The following is a 10,362-nucleotide window of genomic DNA, read 5'->3' as shown; positions in this document are numbered from 1 at the left end:
AAATGGAAGTCAGGCAAGGAGATGGAAAGGAAATAAAGCACACCCAAATCCTTACACACTGTGATTTCTAAGGTGATGTTGAGACAAATCAGCAAGAGAATTTGGGAGCACTAGCATGCTGTGACACAGAGACCCCCACATCATTCTAGTGTTCCCTGTTAAGCATCATTACTCCTAAATCATGAAGATGTTTCTAATAAAACACTTCCGTTAGCTGTTTTTTACAATTTGGTAACATTTAAGTTAGTATTATGATTTTTAGAGTAAGTTGTTTGAATGGCAGCACTGGAAATCCCTGAATTACAAGACAACATTCTCCCCCATCTTTGCCTTTAAGTCTTAGATCAAGATGAAGCAAACTTAACCCTTTACTCATCCTTTTTGCCATGAGAATTTGGGACAACATTTATAGTATGTAGAAATGTAGTCACTAGGAGGTAGCTTGAAGACACTAAGTACATTTCTTATCTTAGATAATAGGAGGTTTGGGTAGATATATTTGGCTGGCAACGTAGAAACCAGAAGTTCCCGTTTTGCCTGAACAAGCGACATGGACAAAAAGTATTTCTACAGGAGAAAATGTGGATGCCATAAGGTGACAAACGTCCTTCATTGACATTCACTTCAGTCTGATTAATTCCTGCGATGATCAGATTTATGACAGAGAATTTATGAATGGCAGGTAAAAAGGAGGCAAAGCTTGCAGAAAGCTTCAAAGCCCTCTTCTTGAAGATGTACATTTGTCCATTCCTTCCAAGCTGGGTTTGGGGTTGTTTTGGGGGGAGAGTGGGGGGCTGGGGGGGTGGGTTCTGAAGCCAATATTAGACTGTAAATCCAGTTTGATTACACCAGTTTTATTCACTGTGGAAGCAAACTGCTGTCTAGTACAGGAAGTGCTGTGGTTTAACCCAGCAGACAGCTAAACACCACGCAACCGTTTCCTAACTCCCCACCCCCCAGTGGGATGGGGGAGAGAATTGCGGGGGGAAAAAAAAAGTAAAACCCGTGGGTTGAGATAGACAGTTTAATAGGACAGAAAAGGAAGGGAAAATAATAATAATGATAAAAGAACATACAAAGTAAGTGATGCACAATGCAATTGCTCACCACCCGCCAACCGATGCCCATCCCATCCCCGAGCAGCGGCCTCCCCAGCCAACTCCCCCCAGTTTATGTACTGAGCATGACGTCACATGGTATGGAATATCCCTTTGGCCAGTTTGGGTCAGCTGTCCTGGCTGCACCCCCTCCCAGCTTCTCGCTGGCAGGGCAAGAAGCTGAAAAGTCCTTGACTAGTGTAAGCACTACTTAGCAACAACTAAAACACCAGTGTGTTATCAAGGTTATTCTCAACCTAAATCCAAAACACAGCACTATGCCAGCTACTAGGAAGAAAATTAACTCTATCCCAGCCAAAACCAGGACAGTTATAAGCTTAGTAATTTATGTGCCTTTCCGATTGATTTTTGGTGCAATAAGGCCATGGGTAGTTCTGCATCTGATGGAGATTTGTAGTCTCCAGGATAATTTTTAAAATGAAGATTAGAGGGGAAAAACCCCAAAAATCCAACAGCCGCCCCGCGCCCCAACCCACAAGACAAAGACAACTTTGAAAGAATAAAATAGTGCATGAAAATTTTCAATGACATCTTTTTTTTTTTTCAGCAAAACTGTCTTATCATCAATTTGGAGCACATTCATATCAAGTCACAATTTTATAGTGAACAAAACAAATCTTTTTTCATTATTAGTCATACAGAAGGGTCTACTCTGCCTTTGCTTCCAAAAACAGAAAGTCATCAGTCATGTCAGACTCCTGTTTTGATACCTCCAATCAAACAAAGAGATACTAATAAAGTAACCCAAATTAAAAATTAAGATATATCAGCATTTCTAGATAGACCTCTGTTACTTTATATGAAAGTAGACACTCCTGAATATAAAGATGGCTTCACTGGCTTTTGTCTTCTTTTGCTCTGTAATAATGACTTTTCTTCTACGTGCATCTGCACGCTTCACTAGTGTTCTGCTTGTTTCTCCTGTTACTATGTTAAATACGGCTGACTGCAGCTTCTTGCAGCACGCCATTCAGTGGCCAAACTGGACATGCTACCATTTAGCATCACTCCAGCAAATGGCCCACAGAATAACAAACATTTTTTGCTTTGCCTCAAACTTTTCCAGACTGACTGCATACAAAATGGCTATATATAATTTTAAATACAGAACTTTGTTTCTCCCCTGAAGACAAGGCTCTCTGTCATCACTGAACTTTGTCCAGAGGACAAATCACAAATTTTCCATTAGAAGGCCAGGCTGCTGCTGCTAAGGCAGAGCAAAATACCATAATTATTTTGCCAAGATTTGACATAAAAACTTGTTGATAAGCTTTAAACATTCTTCTCATGAAATCACTGCATCAAAAGAGCTGAACTACGGAAAATTTAATTTATACTTTTCAATCACAACTACTGTGAATCACAGTAATTATACTTGTTTTACACTTTCAAAACACTGCACGTATCTCTACAACATGCCTGGGTAGAAAGTTAGCTTTATCTTTAAAGTTGAGATAGGCGATAAAAAAAACCCAAACTGTTATGATGATCTGCTGTTGATCTGCATATAAAAATCTCAAGCTACTTCCACCAGGGATCTCACGTTCCAGAAACAGAGATAATCTGAGAATTGGGAAATTGTTAAGCTGCAACATCTAATTTTAATGATTTGCTTATTTCTTCAACAAGCATTTCAAACAATTTAGTTTCACTGTCAGGTCCTTCTTTAAATTAATGTTTTCAACCGATTTTTCTTTCATAAACCTCTAAACTTGGAATTGCCTGTATGTTACTGAATTGAAAGGAACGTTGGGGTTTATTTTTATATATCTATATCTTTAATCCATTTTCTCAGTGCAATGCTAAAAGTTTTTTCTTACTCCAATCCTGTACCAAATACTGATAATGGCTCTAACTTTCTTAATCTCAAATATTTTCAAAAGCAAGATTACCTCAAAATGAACTGCTGAGGTTAGACAATCTAAGAAGTCCATCTACCTCTATTTCATCTTGTATAGTATTCAGTTATATATTATACAGTCACTAGGGAAAAAAAGAAACATATGAAAATAACTCAGAAGCGCCACCAGCCATGAAAGTGTTGTTTATCATCAAGTAGTATCATTTCTTCTCAGAATGTAAGAAGTCGACATACCCGTAATACCGGCCTGTGCAAAACTGCACTGTGTAAATGCCTTGGATGAGCATTAGTACTAATTAAACTTGTACTAGCCTGTTCCAGGGAAAAGGCTTTATTATAATGCTGCAGCATAGCACGAGTTTCAGAACAAATTTTGGGAAACCAAACATACAAAATTCATCCCTCTTTTGGAAAAGAGGTAAAAAAAAGACCAAAAAAAGCCTGATATTTGTTACATCAGAACATTTACAATGATACATAGAAAGACTGTAGAAGGCATTTATTCTAATAGCCTTGGATGTTCAATCCGTGTAATTGTCCAATCTGGTTTTGCTCCTTCTGTAAATTCCCTTTGGAACCTGGGAAAGACAGTAAGTGAAGAGTTGTTAAAATTTACTTGATCCTTAAAGAGCTACTAACACCAACAAGAAATCATGAATAAATATTTTACTTCAAAGTTATTCCTGTAAAAGCTCCTTAGACTCTGATGCTTATGCCCCAAAATGGAAGATCAAAATTAATTCTATAGTAAGAAACAAAGAGCACCGACTTCAGAGTGTTTTTGTTCAGATCCCACAGACAGGATCAAGCAGCAACAGTAAAGCAGCAAGAAAGCAAAACATTAAAAACAATAAAGCATCAAGAAAGCACTCAGTTTTCATAGCAGTAGCTATGAATATAGCTTTGTGGCAGATTTTAATCTCTAAATAGAGGGTTTCATTTAATGGGATGGTAACTGCATTGTAAAGGAAAATCACATGCTACGCATTCTACCTGAAAATTTTAATTTTTACTGAACCGGACTTTAAAAAGTAATATATTTTCAGAAATACATCAAAGATCAAGCTAACAGTAGTACCGAATCTCCCTGAAAGAAAATCCCGCAGTTGTTGATAGGAAAATGAAAATGTCCATCCCTATTTTCAAAGAATCTTTCTCTTCCTTTTGTAGTCATTAATGCCTTCCTCCCTGAGCATGTCAGTTTTGACTGCTTGTCATCTAAAGACAAGTCTGAGCTTCAAGCTGAATATTCATGCTCCCAAGTAACCTGCATATTGTGGACAAGAGCAGTATAACTTCATGGCTTTGCAATTACATGCAAATGCACTCCTGGAAACTGTCCTCTCCAGACGCCCAAATACTTAACACTAGGCTTCCAGGGCCTGCAGTATCTTTGCCCATTTGAGTTTAGGTTAGCACTGTAAATAGCAGAAGGAACAAGTACTTCCAAAGATCTCTCTGCTGGGGACTAAGAACAGATATTTAAAGCTCTAAGGGGAGGCTCTTGAGGTTAATGGAGCCTCAGAAACCTCCAACTCTAAAAAAGATGCTGAATTCAGCTAAGGGATGGATCCACAAAAATCCATCCAGGCAAAAAGCACTGGTGTCCTCAGAGTGTTTTCCTTTGTTTCAGATCTCCTGACCATCTAGACCCCATAGTGTCCCCACTGCAAACATGGGTGTAGAAGTCATTGATTATATTGCATTTCTCTCACAAAAATCCTCAATTTTTCCAACTTCTGAGAATGTTATTTTCCATACATTTTGCCAACCGTGCAGATATTTCTGTACTGCTCTGAGATCAGTACACTAATACAGACATTAAAAGCATTTCTATGAAAATCCATTTACCTAACGTGTGCTTTGAGGGCTTGGATCAGAGGGGCATGAATTATCTGAACACCAGGTGATGCCTGCTTTGTTCGCCTTTCTGCAGAAAGCATTTGGCTAAAAAATTTCGTCTTTCATGAGCTACTTTTTCAGCTAATTGCTGTTCTGACTTTTGCGCGGGAAGTGACAAGTCAACAGCACCACACTTGACTGCTTGGCTTGACTGCGCTGCTGTTAGCTGTGCTACAAGAAATGGAAAACAAGGACTGATATTGGCCTATTTCCAGAAAGCTGCAGCAGTATAAGAAAGGATCAGAAACCTCAATCAATGCTCCAACTATTGCTCTTCCTGACAGAGAAAGAATTCCCATTAATCTCATCTCAGGTAATAACATAATGACTTTAAGGGGTATTTAAAAAATTTGGCCCTAGAATAAAAACTGGAAAGCTGGGTGAGAACTAACTGAGATTAGAATCAAGGTAAATTAAAACACACCAAGTTCTGCACTGGCACAGCGTGAATGCTTTCAGTTCCCAAACTGCTTTCCATACAGCTAGCCCATGTACATGAAAAAAGAAAAAAAGGACAGGTAAACTTACTCATAGTTTGCTGTTAAAAGATGTCTTTTTTCTTTCGTGCTTTCATCTCCAAACACAATCTGGAAAACTTTGGTTTCACCTGGTACTTCATCAGGTAGGTTAGCACCATTCAGATACCAGAAGCGCATCAGAATACTAACAAACTTCCTTCCTGTTGGAAATAAATCAAAACATAAGGTAGATCTCATTTTTCTCATTGGTCAAATACTCCTATTTCCTATCTAGCATATATTCTAGTGAGACCCTGGAAGGACAGCTGACTTCAGCCATAAAGAATGCATGATAGAATAATGAAAAATAAAGCTATTTAAAGCCACAGTCATGCTGTTTAGCAACAATAAAAATACACTCTGTAGAAAGGTATGTATTTTACCATGAGTATTGTGTGCCATTGTACGTAATCAAACCATATGAAGAAAAGCTGGTTACCACAAGGTTCCAAAGCCAGCTACTGATACTACAGAAGTATGTAGAGTAGTTGAAACTCAGGAGCAAACTAAGAGAAAAAAAATTCCCTATCCCCCAAAACAGGAAAAAAGCTCACTGGGTCTGTGTCGTGGTTTAACCCCAGTCGGCAACTAAGTACCACACAGCTGCTCGCTCACCCTCCCTCCCCACCCTGGTGGGATGGGGGAGAGAATCGGAAAAAAAAGCAAAACCCACGGGTTGAGATAAAGACAGTTTAATAGGACAGCAAAGGAAGGGGGTGGGGTGGGGTGGGGTGGGGGAAAATATACAAAACAAGTGATGCGCAATGCAATTGCTCACCACCACTGACTGATGCCCAGCCCATCCCCGAGCAGCAATCGCTGCCCCCCGGCCAACTCTCCCCAGTTTATATACTGAGCATGACGTCACATGGTATGGAATATTCCTTTGGCCAGTTTGGGTCAGCTGTCCTGGCTGTGCCCCCTCCCAGCTTCTTGTGCACCTGGCAGAGCATGGGAAGCTGAAAAGTCCTTGACTTAGTGCAAGCACTACTTAGCAACAACTAAAACATCAGTGTGTTATCACGTTATTCTCAACCTAAATCCAAAACAGTTCTATGCCAGCTACTAGGAAGAAAATTAACTCTATCCCAGCCAAAACCAGGACAGTCTGACAATTTGAAATGCTCATTGGAAGACCCATGGTTAGACTATAAACCATCTCAACTGTGTCTGATAGTGAACTGAGCACATAATGCTGGTATTTAACCAAAAGAAAAACTTGTTTGAGCTCATCACTAGCTTAAAAAAACAAATAATCAAGAAGTCCTAGAACAAAGTGCATTCCATGAAAGCAGAATAGAAGTGAAGACAGCAAAATTTATTTCCTTATCCAGCCTTCACTATTCTTCTTAGAAGATATATTTTCATTGCTGAAGCAACAGCTTTCTGCATATAGTAGAATAATTGTTTTTGAGTGGTCTGAGATTGCTAAGGACTAATAATGTAAAAATCTGAAATTACAGAAGAAGAGGAATAAGCAAGACCTAAACAGAAGTCAAAACAGAACCATGACTTATTAACAATAATCTCTCAGGTTCTGGTTTAAAAGGAAATCAGGGAACTATATATAGATGAACTATAAACCGAAGAACAAGGAATGAGAAACAGTACTCAAAAACACATCTGTAAGGCAAATGCCTGCTTAGTAGCAAAACCAAGAAATAAGACTGCCCATTGCTGAAATGTTTCAGAATTCTAAACATACCATCATCATCATAGTAAATGCGAACATCTCCTTCTGTTGTGTACATGATTGCATCAATGTCAGCTGCTAAAGCATCCCTGTGGTTGTCAGGGAGCAAAGCAATCTTTTCCTTCAGCACCTGAAGTACCTAAATTCAGAAAAACTGTCATTTTTTCATCAGGAAATTGAAGTAACAATCTTTTCTATTTCTATTCAATAATCTTTTATTATTGCAGTTAATAAAATAAGCTATATCACTAAAACATTTGTATAACATATACAACAGCGGAAGTTAAAAAGCACTGGGAAGCTTGGGCACTCCCAAACGCTAATTCAGTGATATTAAAGAAGATCCATTTAATGCTCAGACCAATGAAAATGAAGTATTTTAAAAAATGTTTAGAAAAGGTACTGTCAAAACACAAGTTGTAAAGCAAGGCATGTAAGCCCAGAAAATACCGGTTAAGCTTGCTTCCACAATCATACTTACACACTGCCTTCTCACTGCTGACTTCTCGCTATGTGTATATTCCTTAGCTTTTGATTAAATTATTTCTTAGTTATCCTTCACAAATTTCTTTGAAAATCAGTTCCATTACCACTAAGTTTATCTTTGTCATTTTGTGATCCACATTCCCATCAGAAAAAGTTTAAACACTTGCAAATCAGAAGAGACTGAAAAATCATTGCTCTGGGACTTAAGTTCCATACCGCATTCATATCCACAGTATTTGAGTGTCCTAAGACCTACACAGCTGTGTTAAGTAGAGAAAGGGTGCGGTGCACAAACTGAACAGAGGCATCACCTCAAACACCACATGAAAAAGACGGGTCACCAGGAAGGATGAAGCTGTGCAGCACTTATTTTTAACTCATACTCAGTTTTTAGCCTAACCTGAATTGCCATTTTCAAATAACGAACAAATCCAGAAGTCACATAGAAGCAAGAGGTGATCTTCACTAGAAGACGTTGGTTTCTAGTACATTTTGCCAGCATAAAATTCACCAGCCAAAGCAACAACAAAGTAGTGTGGTATCACAGCCTCATCCACTACGTGCTTTGGTTACATGAGGTCTCTGGATCAATGTTAACCCAATCACCTGAAGAATTTAAGATGAGCGGAGGAAGAGGAGATGCTCTTTCAAAACAACTATAAGAAACAAACTCACGTTTTATTGCTATCTCTGCTCAGAGAGAGGAGGCAAGATTGTCCAGTGGGGATGCACTAGAACAGCACCAAAATTTTTGCTGCAAAGGCATGGGTGGCAATAGGGCAGGCCAAGCTGACAGCCAGTAAGAAGGCAGACATAGACCTGAAGTATCTCCTCCACTTGACTCTGATGCATCTGCTACCTCCGTACCCTAGGAAGGCCAAGACAACTTCAGCAATTAAAAATTCATAAAAACACAGAACACACAGCACCGATGTTTAACTAGCCAGGTCAGCCATATCCCTGAGACCATGACACAAGACTGAGGCCTTCCAGCTGAAACCAGTAATTAGCTGTATGATCTACTTGGGTAGGAATGTATCAGTGCAGCAGCGATGAGCACAAACCAGTTCCTTTCTTCATCAGAATTCTGGTGCACAGACCGAAAGCGTCAGCTATCTGCCTACACCAACAGAGGTATGCAATTCTGCCTGCCATCCAGAACCCACCGCCTTTCAATCCTTTCTGGTACACCAGCAATCTTTTTGGCAATTGGTCCTTATGCTCAATGGCAAGAATATATATATATATATTTTTTTTAAATACAATAACTTTAAATTAAGTTTCATGCCTTGAAATTAAACATAAAAAAGCTGCAGGACAAACAATTGCCCTGTTCCACATTATGCTGTTTTTCCCAAATTAAACCAAACTGGCAGTATTCATAGATAATGACAGGCTGAATGCATGTTGCTTCATAATGGAAAATCAATTGCTAGAACAAGAGATGGAAAGCATTTACCTCTGCTGATACAAGTTGATCCAGCAGGTCAAGTTTACACTGAGACAGCAGCTTTGAAACAACAGAAAAGGCCTACCAAAAAAAAAAAAAGAGAGGGAAATACATGAACAAATAACACTAGATTGGTTTATTTTTCAGACAAATCCATCATTATGTGACAAGCTACCCAAACATTCCATGATTTAAGATTTCAATGTTTGCAGAGTATATCACCATTGAAATGAAAGCCCTCCAGCATTAAAAAAGTGATTCCATGAACTGATAAAAACATAAGGTTTCTTTTTTCAGTCTCTCATTTAAAGCATCAAATCTTTTGATAACAGGCAAGTGAACGCATAGCTTGCTGTAACGCTTTTCTTTTTAGTAAGCTATATAAGTTGTTTTTACTCTCTTTTGATAATTCAAACAGTCTATGTCTTTCTCTGTAAATATTTTTTTCCCCTTCCCCTTTTCCCAGCTCATCACCTGGTTTCAGTCAAAACAGAAGATCCAGTTTATAAACTTTCTTTATAAATCTGATTTAGTCTCTAGACTTCAGGAAACTCAACTCCCCTTTTCCCTTCAATTTTGCAGGTATAGTCACATACAATAATGCCTCTACATATTCAAATAGTGTACTTGTGAAATGCTGGCAGAGTGTTTAGGACTCTCCAGCAAGTAAAAACGAACAAAAAAACCAGGGCAAGGTAAAACAGGTGGTTCTGCATGCACGGCAACTAATTTGGTGTAGGTTTTTTTTGTCTCTCTTGAGCGATCTTAAGCATTTTAACATTCTGTCCCCTACCAGCTAGTGTGTTGTTTTGGGTTGGGTTTTTTTGTTTAAATTAAATATAATAACTGAAGTTTCACAGCAGGTAGCTGTAATTTTTACATGATTAGCTTTGGGATCACTACCTCTTTGACACTTTCTGCTGACAAAGCTTATTGGGTTCATAAATTTGGAGAAACAAATACATGCACCAGCTCTATGCCTGCCTAAGCTTCGTCATTTTAGGCAAACCAGCTAAGAGGAGATACATTTCCCCTTAAAGTCTCTGAAACATCTGGAAGCACCTTTCCTCATACTACTTTGGGGAATGGCTAGAGCAGCTCATTTTAATTCTGGAATCTGGGAAAACAAGAAAAGTCTGAAGAAAAGCAAACCTCCGATTACTCTCACTTCCTCCAGAAGTGAGGTACTTGGAGCCAAAAGTGGGGAACTCCCATCTGCTTCACACACGAGTTTCAGAGAACCGAGAGAACACAGGCGCTACAATGTCCGCATGTGAAATTAAATCCGGGCGCCGGCAGCCTCCTCGGGAGGCTCAGCGGGGCCGCTCCGAGGT

General features: G+C 39.0%; 1 protein-coding gene across 1 annotated transcript; it reads right to left on the bottom strand.

Moving 5' to 3' along the window:
* Positions 1-3,149: 3,149 nt before the first annotated feature.
* On the bottom strand, positions 3,150-10,026 carry LOC103924354 (chromosome unknown open reading frame, human C2orf47). Its single transcript, XM_009332870.1, has 5 exons — positions 10,009-10,026; positions 9,038-9,109; positions 7,105-7,231; positions 5,410-5,560; positions 3,150-3,557 (listed from the first exon to the last, which is right to left on the bottom strand). The coding sequence occupies exons 1-5, from the start codon at positions 10,024-10,026 to the stop codon at positions 3,479-3,481; spliced, it is 447 nt and encodes a 148-aa protein (XP_009331145.1). The 3' UTR covers positions 3,150-3,478.
* Positions 10,027-10,362: the final 336 nt, after the last annotated feature.

The sequence above is a fragment of the Pygoscelis adeliae genome, unplaced genomic scaffold, assembly GCF_000699105.1.
Source record: "Pygoscelis adeliae isolate BGI_AS28 unplaced genomic scaffold, ASM69910v1 Scaffold160, whole genome shotgun sequence".
NCBI lineage: Eukaryota > Metazoa > Chordata > Aves > Sphenisciformes > Spheniscidae > Pygoscelis > Pygoscelis adeliae.
The sequence above is the reverse complement of the archived record's forward strand: the minus strand, read 5'-3'. Positions and strand labels throughout refer to the sequence as shown.

Coding starts and splice junctions, on each gene's coding strand:
- LOC103924354 (XM_009332870.1), bottom strand. Junction 7,232..9,037: donor ATCAACTTGTATCAGCAGAG/GTAAATGCTTTC, acceptor TTCTGAATTTAG/GTACTTCAGGTGCTGAAGGA. Junction 5,561..7,104: donor CATTTACTATGATGATGATG/GTATGTTTAGAA, acceptor TATTTCCAACAG/GAAGGAAGTTTGTTAGTATT.